General features: G+C 39.8%; 1 protein-coding gene across 1 annotated transcript in view; it reads right to left on the bottom strand.

Moving 5' to 3' along the window:
- Positions 1–2,953: 2,953 nt before the first annotated feature.
- Positions 2,954–15,580, bottom strand: part of ZFYVE28 (zinc finger FYVE-type containing 28) — a gene marked incomplete at its 5' end in the record, with an annotated part of 51,675 nt that continues 39,048 nt past the window's right edge. Inside the window, 9 exons of the mRNA XM_081319042.1 lie at positions 2,954–4,073; positions 4,575–4,687; positions 5,747–5,833; positions 8,112–8,225; positions 9,690–9,826; positions 10,340–10,492; positions 11,359–11,460; positions 12,817–12,906; positions 13,116–13,205. Coding sequence (XP_081175168.1) covers positions 3,942–4,073; positions 4,575–4,687; positions 5,747–5,833; positions 8,112–8,225; positions 9,690–9,826; positions 10,340–10,492; positions 11,359–11,460; positions 12,817–12,906; positions 13,116–13,205 — 1,018 coding nt within the window. The 3' untranslated portion in view covers positions 2,954–3,941. The remainder of the gene's footprint in view (positions 4,074–4,574; positions 4,688–5,746; positions 5,834–8,111; positions 8,226–9,689; positions 9,827–10,339; positions 10,493–11,358; positions 11,461–12,816; positions 12,907–13,115; positions 13,206–15,580) is intronic.

The following is a 15,580-nucleotide window of genomic DNA, read 5'->3' on the forward strand; positions in this document are numbered from 1 at the left end:
ACAACTTTGCAGCTAACAACAACAAAAATATCCCCTGATCGGTTTGGGCTTGAGTAATTTTGCTCTACATTAACAATGGCCGCTGATATGCTCATCCGTGGATGGATGTGTTCACTATTCTGTCCCAATTAGAAAAAATTGATTAACGTATACCTTACTACTTTTACGGAGAAAAAAATATTTAGCAGGGAAGAATCATACACATGAGACAACCTGCTCTCCTTTAAGCAATACACATTCATAATCTATTCTATGGAATAATTCAGACAACTTTGGGCTGGTGATACATCAGTAAAAGAAAGAAACTTCATTTATCCTTAACAAGGCTGGGTGTTGCTATAAAACGGGTCTTCAAACTTGGCCCTTTTATTTTTTGTGGACTTCAACTCTCGGAATTCCTCAGCCAGTTTGCCTGGCTGAGGAATTTGGGAGTTGAAGTCCACAAAAAATAAAAGGGCCAAGTTTGAAGACCCCTGCTATAAAAGATCCAGAAGCCATATGATTCTACTTGGTGATCTCCAGCAACGCTTGATTTTAATTCTCAAATTGCACTATTAATAGGTGCTGGGGGAAAAAACCCTTCCTGCTACAAATTCGCAACATAATCTTACCTTCAGATGTAACCCATTCCCCTTAAACTTTCTCATGTATAGGATTGCAACCTTAAATTTCAGGCATTCCACGGATCATGAGAGTTGCAAGATGTCAGACAGCATTTACATTTAATAAATTATTATCATCATCATCCATAAACACACAGCTTCCTGTACAGAAGTGTTTTTATTTTAAAAAATAATTGTGACATGGAGTTGTATTTATCTTTTGTAGAAAAAAACACCATTCCAATCTATATTCATAGCAGAATGACAGGCAGAATGAGAAATCACCTTAGGCAACTCATGGTAGGAATCGTGAAAGGCTACATCTATTGCTAGCTATTTATTATTTATGTATCCTTGTTGCCTGCAAGGAGATGTTCTGAAGATATTCTGTCTCAGCTGCCATGGTTCTGTATTTGGGAATGTGTGGGTGGAGGAATATTATTTGTTAGAGAACAAAACTGAGTTGGTCCTGGCATAGCTGGCAAGATATGAGGGAAACAAAGCAGCAATCCAGAAGCAACCTTATTCAGCAGAGAGGCAAAACTCTGATGGTTAAATCTAGTGCAAGTACGTCCTGGCCCATGGGCCATATGCACACTGAACAACTAGTAAGGCAGCCCCTTGAGACTCTCCAAAATAAAGGAAATTTGTTCTTTGTATACATTAATTATATATTTTATATGTGGCCTAAGACAATTCCTCCTTGCTCAATGTGGCCCAGGCAAGCCAAAAAATTTGGATATTCTTGATATATCAGAAGCCAAACTGATTGTATTTAATTAATGGTAGAGGGAGGGTTGCACTCCCTAACACATCTTTGAAACATAAAATTGTAAACATAGGATGTGCAATGAAATGTGCAACCAAGTACCTTCTTTCTTCTCACTGGACATTGTTTTAAAAAATTTGAATGGGATGAGTTTGCTTGTAATATGTCATATTTTTCAGTAAAAAAAAGAGTTCTCATGCAGCTGCAGTATGAGAAATGGAAAATCTGAAATAAGATGGTACCTTAATGGATATGCATTTGCATGTCTGTACACTTGGGTGCATATTAAAGTTTATACTCTGTTCCAATGGTGTTTTTCTCTTATTGGTTTAAACATAGCCATTGTCTGTCCCAAGCCCAAATGTAACACAGCAAAATCTAATCCAGTCCAATATTTTAATTGTTTACACCTAATGGACAGAATCTTGTCAGATTAAAGCCGTAACTTTCTACCCTACTAGATATATCCTGAGAGATTCTAGAACTGAACTTCCCCCATCCAAGGAGGAATCGGGGCCTCTCTCTGATAAGATTTATTGCCTTCTTCCTGGGAAAGCTCTGTTGCTCAAACTCCTATTCACCAATTCTCCAGATCAGACCTAGGCATTTTACTGCTCCGGGCCACATCCGGCCCTTTGGCTGTCTCTGTCTGGCCTGCATGAGGTCAATTGGAAATTAGAAAATAAAGCCGCAGGGGACGGGAGAAGCAGCAGACTGCACTCCTTTAATTGGCTGGGGAGAGAAAAGCTAAGCAAGATGAAGCTCTGCACTCCCTCCTCCCTTAACACTGGGCGCCAGCGGCAGAATTAAGTTCAACCTATTGATTCGGCCCTCCACAACAGTCTCAGCTTCTCATGTGGCCCCTTGCCCACCCCTGTTCCAGGTGCACATTCTGTCATAGCACTCATCTCAATACATTTCTGAATTGCGAATGAATATGTAGATGAATATGGCTTGGATATTTTTAAAGAATTATTTGGACCTCGTTATAAATTCCATTTTTTAAAACCAGAGTGACACTACTTCTTTGTTGCATATCAGCAATGCAGTTAGCGGTAAATCATCAGAAAATAGGGAATTTCTCTATTATGAAAAATTGTGCAGATTTTAGGTAAGAAAGACAACGAGCAAGGGAAAGATGATTGAAACGCTGATTTCCACATTACTGTTAAGAGAGAGAGATCTATGTACTACTTCAGTCAACAATATTATATAGCGTTCTTATAATATTCAAGTATGAAAATGTCAAAATCTCTTCCCATGCTAGGCAGGTGGTTTAAGCTCCCCTTTAAGTTTCCCTTGGATGACTCATGGGCTGGAAGGCATGCATACAACTGTGTGCAGTTAATAAATGTTGGTACTTGCTATTCAACTGACATCAAAGAGATTATCTAGCACATAAGGCACTAGAGCCAAAATCAGTCACCCACATTTACACAAGCTGACAAATACACAAAATCCTCTGGTTGAAATGAGGTGGGAAAAGAAAAACAGCACAGTAACAAGATTTGTAGAGTGTGTTTGCAGCAGCAGATTCTGTCTGTCAACAGCCCAACAATAACCCAACAGCTAAATCCAGTAAAAGCATTTATTTTGAACTCAAGAGTACACAAGATGGCAATAGCAACAGACAGCATTTTTCAAGTAAAAAGTTAGTTTATTCAAGTCAGACTTGATTTTATGCAGTTTTCTTGGCGGCATTATGGAAATGATTTGCATTGCCTTCTTCTGGGATGGAGGGATGGATGGATGGATGGATGTAGATAGATAGATAGATAGATAGATAGATAGATAGATAGATAGATAGATAGATAGATAGATAGATAGATAGATAGATAGGTATCTTCAGTCTAGCCAAGTTTTCAGGATGATAACCAGCTCATAATGATTTCAGAAAGAGTTGTATGAATCCCAGATAGGTTTCCACAATGTGGCATAAGAGTTTACAAATATACATTGCATATGAACAGTGTTGCAGCTTTTAGGTACATCAAGAGCTGAAGAGCAAAAACCCATGGCTGTCCTCCACAAATTATTGTTGGAAATCCAGGTCCTGCCTTTCAGTTCCAACCAAAAGTATCCTAAAGCCCTTATTGCACATTCATCCAAATCTGGTAACACAATATCCCCTTTTTGGGGTTAAAAACTAACCGTAGGACAATAAATTATTCTTAGGTTCTACCAGAAGTCAGGTAAATTGCACCAAGTAATTTCTACATGGGCCATCATTCCATTATAGAAAAAGCTAGCTTTATTAGCACATAGAAGAGTTTGTTCAGACTTCTTTAATGATAGAGTGCAGTTCCAACCCCACAAATCCCAAGAGTTCTTTAATATAAAAATGCAAGAGTTCATTCCCCCTTATAAGAACATAGTGCTTCCTCCTCCAACCCAACTCTTGCCTGACAACAAAAAGCCCTTTGCTTCACCCCCTGGAGAATCCTAGTAAGACAGGTGTGAATGCTCCCATAATCCTTTGCTGGTGAGACAAGCTGCAATTGTCATCCAGTTCTTGGAGGTTCCTCAGGCACAGATGGTATTTGATAAAGCCCTCATCCAGAGACTGATGCTCACAGGCAACTGGCATTCTTATTTGTGGAAGGCAAGTGGGTAGTGTAGCAGTGTGTACAGATGCGGACTGGCTTCAGATGCCTAAAATGGGGCAGTGCTGCCAAGTGGGATGAGCAACGAGAGCAGAAGATCTGGGAAAAAAATATGTCCACCAAAAACAGCTTGGTAACAAACCTCATTTCCTTTGCATGAAAGAAAGTAATAATGAACCTTTATATGAACTTGAATGTAATAAATGTACGTATAACTAGAGCATCCAATGAAGCAGACTGAAGTAAAAAAGGACAATAACCGTGGTCGAACACCCAATCATAATTCAATTTAAGGCCCAACACAGGACTACCCAACAAGCTGAAGTTTAATCCTTTCTTTTACATGATAGGCTACTCCATTGCTTTTCTCTTGCTGCTCTTAACTGCCTAGCAGCTCAATCACCAACCCCTGAATAAACTGTCTCTTTCAGTTTGTCTCACCTGGAGATCTTCCGGACACAGGAAGGATCTTTTTGTAAAGTAATGATTCAAGAACTGAATACCTTTGCCCCCCCCCCAGATGTTGAACTACAGCCCCAGCATTCTTGATTCTTGGCACATGGTGGTTGGATCTACTCCAAAGTAGCCCTGGCCTCTTACCTTCCCACAACTCCGGCAATGGTGCCGTCGCCGAAGAAAAGTGAAAGGCACGTGGCAAGCCATACAATGGCTACAAGTGCTGTCTGGTACCCAGTCTGGGGGCACCAAAGTATCTGTAAAGGAACAGAAGACCAGTTGGCAAGATAGTTGTATATCTATAGTTGTATATCAATCTTCTAAAGCCAGTCAGTATCATAAACCTCCCTTTCCCCATTTTCCAAATGCTTAGTTTCATTCCATGCAGTATAAACCTTGTGAATTCTCAAGCTTCCTCCTTCTGTTATATATTCAAAATGGACAGTGTTTAATATTCATATGTTATGTATATGTAGGGATGTAGGTCTATACATATGTTGAATATAGTATGTTTAGGTGTGTGTCATGTATGTGTTCACTTTGAGAGTGGGCAACTAAATTTCATTTTTGATGTGTGTCATTGTGTCCAAAGCAAAAAATGACAAAAAAAGTTATCATCTTATCTTGCCTTTCCTTGCCTTTCCTTTCCTTTCCTCTTATCTTAACTAAATATCCCAGAATGGTCAGGAACAGAGCTCACTAAATAGAGAAGAACCTAGATTAAGGAAGCAAAACCTAGGGAAACCCAGAGAGTTCCAGAATAGGAAAAACTAATCCAGCTCAGGACATCAGACTGAAATGCCTCTGTAAGATTTCAATGGACTATGAACTATTGACAAGTGAAGCTTCATTTATCAGATAATGATTTCAGTGTGTGTGTGTGTGTGTGTGTGTGTGTGTGTGTGTGTGTGTGTACACGTGCACACCTTTGAGTCAGTCTTGACTCCTGGTTACTGCCTGGACAACTCCCTGCAATTTTCATGGCAAGATTTTTCAGAAGTGGTTTGCCATTGCCTGCTCCCTAGAGAGAGAGAGAGAGAGAGGCAAAGAGAGAGAGAAAGATTGGCCCCAGGTCACCCAACTGGCTTTGGGTCTCAGGTGGAACTAGAACTCCCAATTTCTAGCCTGGTACTTTAACCACAACCCCAAACTGAGTCTCAGTAGTGACCCTAACTATAGCTAGATTATTCCTAAACATAGTAACGTTTTCTCTTGCAAATATTGTTTACAACTGCTTTGTGAACAAGGTCATCAGAGGCAGAACGCTTGCTTATTACGGGCTTTCAGAGGAGTCATCCCATGCTTGAAGGCCTTACCTTCTCTCCTCACACCTTCTCTGCTGCTGGAGCAGAGAGCACAATCTGTCAAGAAAGGCGTTGTTGGTACCACACAGACATCCAACTCTGAAAGGGGAAAGATATTAGCCTACAGGGATACTGCCACTTAACGGAAACATTTCTGTTCCAAATAATGAGCAAGTAAAACATTAATAGCCATCCCCAGAGCTTATACTCTCATGTAGGTTTGCCCATTATTTTTTTAAAGAAGGGAAGGAGGTCAACCTACATATAAAAGGAAAGATTCATAAAGCAGCCTTGCACATGTCTTGGAGGAGTCAATTTGGTCCTTGATATCGAGAAAGAGGTTTTAAATCATTTTTAAAAAACTATTTTTCTGAACCTGCTATTTAGGAAAACTGACTGAAATGATCTAATAATGGAGGAAGCAAAGGAAGCTTCCTCCATTATTAGGCAAAACTATCAAATTTGGTTCACACTGACTTTTTAAAAAGTCTGAGATATGTATGTATATACGTACTAATTAAAGTAAAATATGTAGAGAGAGGAAAAGACATAAGAAATAGTAAACTGGATAAATTAAAAGGGAAGAAATGAAAAAGAAACATAAGTAAAACTATTTTATGTATACTATTCACTATACTTTTCCATATCCTTTTATCTTTGCAAACTACCCTCAGTTCTGTGACATTCATACATTCTTTTATAATTGCTTTTTGTTTTTCTCAACTCTCTTCTCATCAACCCCATCTAAGTATGACTCTCTTGGCCTTCCCCTTCCTCTCAACCTATTCACTTTTCCTTCATGTATTTTTTTTCAATCTGATCTTCATTCATTCTATGTGACCAAACCAATTCAATGTATTTCCTTTCCACTGGTGGTTCATGATTGTATACACTCCACATTCATTCACCATTTGTTTAGGGGTTTTTTTTGCCCTATCTAGTCTGGTTTTACTATGCATACTTAATTAAGTTCAGGCAGTCCTCACTTAATTGAGCACTCATTCAGTGACCATTTGAAGATACAACAACACTGAACAAATGGTAGTTATTGTATGACTGTCCTTGAAGTTATGGGCATGGTAGCACCCTCACAGCCGCATAGACAAAATTTGGGTGCTTGGCAGTCTGCCTGCATTTATAGCACAGCGTATGCTTCAACTCATGTGGCCTTGTGAAGGGCTATTGGGCACCCCTTGTCAGCAGCGGAGGAAGACCATAAAGATCAGCTGTGGCCAGCAGTGGTAGGTGGTGGTGGTGGTGGAGTGCAAAGGGGTCAAAAGGGCACAGATGGGAGGGAGATAAATGGGTAGGGGAAGCTGAAGCTGAGGTGAGCACACAGGGCAGGAGAAACATGAAGTCTTTGCCAAATGACTGTTGGTCCTCATCTAATAACCACAACCGGGACTCCTGGAACTGCTGTCACTGCACGGTGCAGTCACATGACATTTCACCTCTGAAATGATTTGCTTACTAATAGAAATTTTGGTCCTGATTAGAGCTGTTGAACAAGGACTACTTATACTCCATTTTTACTGCATTCATTTTTTCTTAACATTCCTAGCTCCTCCCTCCATATAAGAAAAGTGATAGGATGTTTTTCTTCAGAGTTTTTTTTCTTCTTTCAGCAAACATCCATTCACAATGGATCATATATTAGCCACAGCCTTCTTCCTAGTATTTCCACAGCAGTTCTCCATCCGTTTTCTCATTCTTAGGAAACATTTCATCAATGTACACAAATCCTATTTACTCTGACTTTCCACCATCTATGTACAATTTGTAAGTTTTCAGTCTGTTTTCCTCTCAAATGCAGCTACTATACATGCATTCATTTTGATGAAGGAACAGGATTGTCCTAACAGGTTATACTCTGAATGTCTTAGGGTTGAGTTCAAACTGGTTTGGGAGAAACTGAATCATGATACCTCTGGAGTAATGTGAACTTGATTCAAATGTAAACAAATACATGCAGTTAATAGAGTTGAGACTTGTCAGTTGTGGCACTTAAGTGAGAAATAAGTTTCCTTGTTTGAACCCTTTAGGGGAATTCATTCTGGCTTTTTTTTAAGAATCTCTGATATTTTTACTTTGCTCATGCACTTGGTAATGTTTCCCAACTGAAAGAAAGCAACAAGGGAAGAAGATTCATGAATTGCCTGGAGCAAGGAATCCTATTAACTACAGGTATCCTGCTAATTAAATGATCTAACTGTTATAGAATCCAAATCCTCATGCATCACTAACCTACCTCAGAAACTGGTAATTTTGTGGAACAGCACTGTATACCCTCATTATAACATGACATCTTCTTCCCATGCTGCTTTGCACAAGGTGAGAAGGTTATGGAGCTATAGGTTAGTAAAGAAGATTCACTCACGTCCAGTGTCTGTCACCTCCAATTCTTCCACTTGGGATGTCACAATTTTAAAGACAGTTCTCAGAATGCTGCGCAGGTCGCTTGCAAAATTAGTTTGGAGCTGGTCTGCCACTCCTGCCAAAGCACAGCATTTTGAGCATTTCACTTGCACATGGGGATGGGATAATGGCAGACTTTGGTACAAAAGACTTCTTTCATAATAAAACAAAATACACAATAAGCAAATATTTTTATTTGACTGTAATCAATACAAAATGCCCCGTTTTTATTAAATTATCTAAAACAAAGCAAACATTTGAACATCTAAATAGATCAGCATGTTAGAAAAGACAAATGGTATGCAATGGTTTAAATAAATACATTTAAACATTATTTGGGGACAAACTAGAAAGTCAGTACAATGCCTAAAATGAGCTGAGATGTACCCAATTCAAACATATTAAGCAATCTATTCTCAACCCCAGTTTTGCCATTTAAGGGTAGTACTAGCCATTCTTACAAGATGATTGTAAAAGATTTCTAAACTAAAGAAAAAAGCAAAATATAAGTACTAGTACAACAAATGATTAATATTTTTGAAACAAATCCCTTTTATAAGCAGGAAGTAACTGAGCACATTGTTCTAACATACCACATATTGATCTGCCCAATTTTATTTTCCTAACCGTAGGCTAAGCCAGGGGTCCCCAACCCCTGGTCTGTGGACCAGTACAGGCCCACAGCATGCCAAAAACTGGTCTGTGCAAAGCCCCATCCGGTCTGCAGGCAACATGTGAATCCACGCCCACTCTGGTCTGCAAAAAAACAGAACCGGTCCTGGCTGGAAACTGCTGGGCTAAGCCTCATTATTTGGAACTTTGCTTCATTTTAGTAAGACTTTCATTCAGTTCTTTTCTTCTCTCTGATAATTCTTACAAAAAAGCTACAAACAATTCATCAGCTTGTCGATCAGAAGGTCGGCAGTTTGGCGGGTCGAATCCTGAGTGCCGCGTAACAGAGTGAGTGCCTGTTACTTGTCCCAGCTTCTGCCAACCTAGCAGTTTGAAAGCACATAAAAATGCAAGTAGAAAAATAGGGACCACTACGGTGGGAAGGTAACAGCGTTCCGTGCGCCTTTGGCGTCTAGTCATGCCGGCCACATGACCACAAAGACATCCTCGGACAAGCGCTGGCTCTTCGGCTTTGAAATGGAGATGAGCACCGGCCCCTAGAGTCAGAAACAACTAGCACGCATGTGCGGGGGAACCTTTACCTTTACCTTTATTTGATACACTGAACTTGTTATACTGTATATTTATTTCCAAAAGGAAATGCCTCACCACTTTAATAGGTTTTATACTTGTTCCTAGCATAAATAGTTCTCAGTCACTGATCTTATAAGTAAAAATTGACCATGGTAGTGATGGATGGCTTGAAGAGAACCATATCCTTAATTAGTCCTGACATTTCTATGTTGCTCCACTCTAAATGACTGTGGGTGGCTTAAAGCAAAATACTTTGTTTAATCATTATTTTGCAAACTACTACACAAAAGCTAATAGTCATCATATTATAGAATACAAGCAATGAAGCACTCACCAGAAATACAGACAAATAATGTGTGAATCATGTCCTCTGTATTGCGGTAACGGCCCCGTAATTCCAACCATCGAGAATTCAGTGAAACATCTGTGAACATTCTTCTTTGAGCACTATCAGATTCCTGCACCAAAGGCCTGTTAAGAGGAGAACAAGCCTTTAGAAAAAAGTGTAAAGATATTATTTTTATTATTGCTTTTCAACCGTACCCTCCCTTAAAAATCTGTATGCCAATCAAGGAACTACCGGAATAAAGTTATGCACACACTGTGTCTCTGCTTTAGCTTGGGGGCAGATGAAAATAACTCTTTACATATTTGTTTAGGAAAGAGAGACATTACTACATTAGACTGCAAGGTATAAGATTGTGGATCAAATGGGCTTCAGCCTGTAACTTCCCTTTATTTGACAGCTTCTATTATCCACTCACCCCCTTCCTCTCAAGTAGTTAATACTGGACAAAAACTTCCCATTTAACTGCATACTACAAAGTATTTCCTGGCCCTGGCCTTTTGATGGCCACAAAAGACAACTTCCTTCTCAGCAAGCTGTATATGAATAGGACTCCCAATTTATAAGCTGAAGTTAGGCAACCCACATTCAAATGGGTGGGTGGAGACTGCAGGGGAGAAGAAAGTTCTTAGTCACACCTTGGGACAGATGGGCAGGCACACTGAGATTCAAAACTCTGGAGGTCTGGAGAGTTCCTATTACTGCAGGGCTGTGAATCTGCAGTGCACTCATTCAGCACACGTTTCTCCAGCTTGTACAACTCCTCCTTGGATAGCACATGCAGCAAATCCCTGTAAGAGGAAGGGTCCATGAAGGAAACATCAGTGGCAACAAAATTAAGTGATCCTAATCTACAGGATGGACAGGTGTGTTCCAACAGTACATTGGAAGGAATGGCTGCTCCAAATGGTCCATATGGTATGATGTGAAAAGAAATGCAAAGCTAAGCATGAAGAAAAGCAGGGTGGGGGCTCATAACCAGTGGTGGGATTCAAATATGTGAACAACCGGTTCTCTGTGTGGATGCCGCTTCTGGAAGTCCATTCTGGGCCTGGGCAACATAAAATTAGCTACTGGTTCTGCCGAAGTGGTGCAAACTGGCTGAATCCTAACACTGTTCATAACATACATAACGTATTGGTCCTGCAGCCCACTGAAGCAGTAAACTACCACATTTCTCCACGATATGCATCACACTTCATTTTCAGAATATCTCACCCCCTCTTCTGCTAACTCTTATCTAGAGAAGAAAGTCACTTTTACGAACATTGCCTCCTACCTCTAAGGACTACCTTAAAGTGGATAACTTTGATGGCAAATTTTTATCTGTTCAAATGTATTTGGGGTTGCATCATTTCATCAGACAGCAACACTAGAACTGAAGTTAAAAAAATACTGCCCCCTCTTTTTTAAATGTATGTTTATGTTAAATGATTCAACCAGTGAAAACAGATATACAAGAAACTACATCTCTCTCTCTTGTATTTAATTACTAGATATGGAGAATGTTATCCTAAGTGAAAGAATTTGGGCTGTAATCTGAAGTGCATACCTGGAGTTCTGTGGCATATACAATTTGGAAGCATGCAAAATCTTCCACTAACCCCCATCCTTAATGTTAATTGTATTTCTACACAGCAGTGCTATAATCACATACCTGATTTTTCTAAGTAAGACATAAAAAGGGCTGAAGACTCGAGAAATCTCCTCTGGCCTCCTTTCCAAATTGAGGGGTCCATCTGGATAGATCAGAAGGCCACTGCATAGAAGGCAATAAAATAAAATGCCAATTAGGAGTACTCAACATTGTCCATTAGAATACTTGACATATGCACACAGAGTCTCATGGAAAGCAAAATCTAAATAAAACCAGACTGCTTTTTTTTCTTTTTTTTAGCAATCATTTTTGAGCATGTTAAGGATAGGGTCACAAGTGTCTCCTTGCTTTCTGGAAGTCCTTGAAGAGCTGGTTCTTCCCTCAAGCATTGGTGTAGGAGGAAACCAACAAGATGATATGTGGATGTGTGGGAGAGTGTTGCCCCAGGGGTACCAGAGTTTTTATTAGATTGTTTGGTTGTTTTGCTATTTTTATTGTCTTGTGATTTGTCCGGGATTGCGGTTATAATCCATAGCTATATAAGTATTTAAAAAAAATAAGAAAAGCTGTACAGTACATCAAGTTGTCTAAGCCTTTCATAAATAAGCTTCATTCTCCACAGCTTTCAGAATTAGCTTTCTTAAGCCCTTCCATTTCTTACAGTTTGTTGTTGACTATAATGCATCTTATAGAAGTAGCATTACTGCTTTTTGCCAAGATAGGAGACACCATGTAATTGGAATTCAGCAGAACCAGAAGTGAATACGTTTGCCATTAGCAAATACTATCTTAGTAAGGATCCATAGTAAAATAAAATTTGCTTTTGAAAAAACGAACCCAATTAAACATTTGCCATTTCTTCCATCCTTACCCCCACCTCAGGAAAGGTAGGCTGTTTGAAAAGAGAGCTATCCAGAAAATTTGAATTAACAATCTCAGTTCATATTCTATACCAGATACCAAGAATAACTTGATGGCAGTGTTAAGAGATCAGCAGGGTCCTTGCTATATCAGGAACAAATCTGATATGCAGACTCCTCTGCTTTAAAAAGCAGAAACAAGTTCATATGCATGATGAAGATTACAAAAACACGAAATGTGATTTTCAGATGAAAAGCTATGCCAGGGGAATAATATATCACAAGAAAATTTCAAGTGAATTTAAAGAAAAGTTGGACCCTTTACTATATAAATTTCAAACCAGGAAACAGATTCTCAAAGTTTTATATGAAATGACAATTTTTAGACATAAATCAGGTGATTAATGTCAACAATGCAGAAAAGCACAAGGAAACACCCAAATCTGAACCCAGAGTAATAACTCAATTTACTGACTAAGTGTTATGTCAAATTACTTGTTCCAAATTCTTCTGCTAGGAATATATGCATGATGCTACTTTTGATCATTAGAAGTACCATGTCCAACATTTTAGGAATTCCAACCTACAGAAGTCAGCTTCTATAATTTCCATCTTGTAGGTGGCTGATTGGGTAGTCAAACACCAGCTGATTACTTACCTAATAATAGCTAGGCGGGGAATGGTGAACATCAGCTGGGGTTCATATCCATCAATCATCTCCTGAGTCAGGTAGCCAAGTTTCAAAGCTCTAGGTAGGCAAGAGAATGAAGAGGCAGAGAATTAGAAATAAATATGTAGACATGTCTAAATCCCAAGTGATTATTCTGAATGTACATTGTGCCAAGATAGTTATCCAAAGGAATGCTTAAAGATTTGTTTACAAAGACTAGTATTGTTGTATTACATATGTGCTGGCCCAGACTACAGAGAGTGAAAAAACTGTGTCAGAATGCTCACCTAGCCACGGTTTCACAGAAGAGCACCACAATCTCCTGCTGCCTATAGATCTCTTCAGGGGATTTAACAGAAACCAAAGATGACACATAGCTGGAAAAGAGACACACTTTGAAATTCAAAGGAACACAGAATGCAACCCCTTTACATTCAAATCCCAAAATATTTTCCCTCTTTTTGTTTCTTTATCAAATACCATTCTGTTTTAACACTGGGCGCTATCTAACAAAATGAAATTCAATGGTGAAAAAAGTAAGGTTCTACATTTAGGCAAGAAAAACCAAATGTACAGGTATAGTATAGGGGGTACCTTGCTCAATAGTAGTAACTGTGAGAGGGATCTCAGAGTCCTAGTGGACAATCACTTAAATATGAGCCAGCAGTGTGCTGCAGCTGCCAAAAAAAGCCAACACAGTGCTAGGCTGCATTGACAGAGGGATAGAATCAAGATCACGTGAAGTATTAATACCACTTTACAATGCCTTGGTAAGGCCACACCTGGAATACTACATCCAGTTTTGGTCACCATGATGTAAAAAAGATGTTGAGAGTACAGAGAAGAGCAACAAAGATGATTAGGGGTTGTTGTTGTTAGCTGCGAAGTCGTGTCCGACCCATCGCGACCCTATGGACAACATTCCTCCAGGCCTTTCTGTCCTCTACCATCTTCTGGAGTCCATTTAAGCTCACGCCTACTGCTTCAGTGACTCCATCCAGCCACCTCATTCTCTGTCGTCCCCTTCTTCTATTGCCCTCGATCTTTCCCAGCATTAGGCTTTTCTCCAGTGAGTCCTTCCTTCTCATTAGGTGGCCAAAGTATTTGAGTTTTAGCTTCAGGATCTGGCCTTCTAAAGAGCAGTCAGGATTGATCTCCTCTAGGACTGACCGGTTTGATCGCCTTGCAGTCCAAGGGACTCGCAGGAGTCTTCTCCAGCACCATAGTTCAAAGGCCTCAATTCTTTGGCGCTCAGCCTTTCTTATGGTCCAACTTTCACTGCCATACATTGCAACTGGGAAGACCATAGCCTTGACTATATGCACTTTTGTTGACAGGGTGATGTCTCTGCTTTTTAGTGTGCTGTCTAGATTTGTCATGGCTTTCCTCCCCAGGAGCAAGCGTCTTTTAATTTCTTGGCTACAGTCCCCATCTGCAGTGATCTTGGAGCCCAGGAAAATAAAATCTGTCACTACCTCCATTTCTTCCCCATCTATTTGCCAGGAATTGAGAGGGCCAGATGCCATGATCTTGGTTTTCTTAATGTTAAGTTTCAACCCAAGTTTTGCACTCTCCTTCTTCACCCGCAACAAGAGGCTCTTTAGTTCTTCTTCACTTTCTGCCATTAGAGTGGTATCATCTGCGTATCTTAGGTTGTTGATATTTCTTCCGGCAATCTTAATTCCAACTTTTGATTCATCTAGCCCTGCCTTTCTCATGATGTGCTCTGCATATAAGTTAAATAGGCAGGGCGACAGTATACAGCCTTGCCGGACTCCTTTCCCAATTTTGAACCAATCAGTGGTTCCATGTCCAGTTCTCACTGTTGCTTCTTGACCCGCATATAGGTTTCTCAAGAGACAAATAAGATGGTCTGGTACTCCCATCTCTTTAAGAACTTGCCACAGTTTGTTATGATCCACACAATCAAAGGCTTTAGCATAGTCAATGAAGCAGAAGTAGATGTTTTTCTGGAACTCCCTAGCTTTCTCCATGATCCAGCGTATGTTGGCAATTCCTCTGCCTCTTCGAAATCCTGCCTGTACTTCTGGTAGTTCTCGATCCACATACTGCTGAAGTCTAGCTTGTAGGATTTTAAGCATGACTTTACTAGCATGAGAAATGAGTGCAATGGTGCGATAGTTTGAACATTCTTTGGCACTGCCTTTCTTTGGAATTGGAATGTAAACTGATCTTTTCCAATCCTGTGGCCACTGTTGAGTTTTCCAAATTTGCTGGCAAATTGAGTGTAGCACTTTTACTGCACTGTCTTTTAAGATTTTGAATAGCTCAGCTGGAATACTGTCACCTCCACTAGCTTTGTTGTTGCTCAGCTTTTCTAAGGCCCACTTCACTTCACATTCTAGGATGTCTGGCTCGAGGTCAGTGACCACCTCATTGTGATTATCAGGGACATTAAGCTCATTCTTGTATAGTTCTTCTGTGTAATTTTGCCACCTCTTCTTAATCTCTTCTGCCTCTGTTAGGTCCCTGCCATTTTGGTCCTTTATCATGCCCATTTTTGCATTAAACGTTCCCTTCATCTCTCCAATTTTCTTGAAAAGATCTCTGGTCCTCCCTATTCTATTGTTTTCTTCTATTTCTTTGCACTGTTCATTTAAGAAGGCATTCTTATCTCTTCTAGCTATTCTCTGGAATTCTGCATTCAATTGGGCATATCTATGTTTTTCTCCCTTGCCTTTCGCTTCCCTCCTTTCCTTAGCTATTTGCAAAGCTTCCTCAGACAGCCATT

The sequence above is a fragment of the Vipera berus genome (assembly GCF_964194415.1).
Source record: "Vipera berus genome assembly, chromosome: 2".
Taxonomy (NCBI): Eukaryota; Metazoa; Chordata; class Lepidosauria; order Squamata; family Viperidae; genus Vipera; species Vipera berus.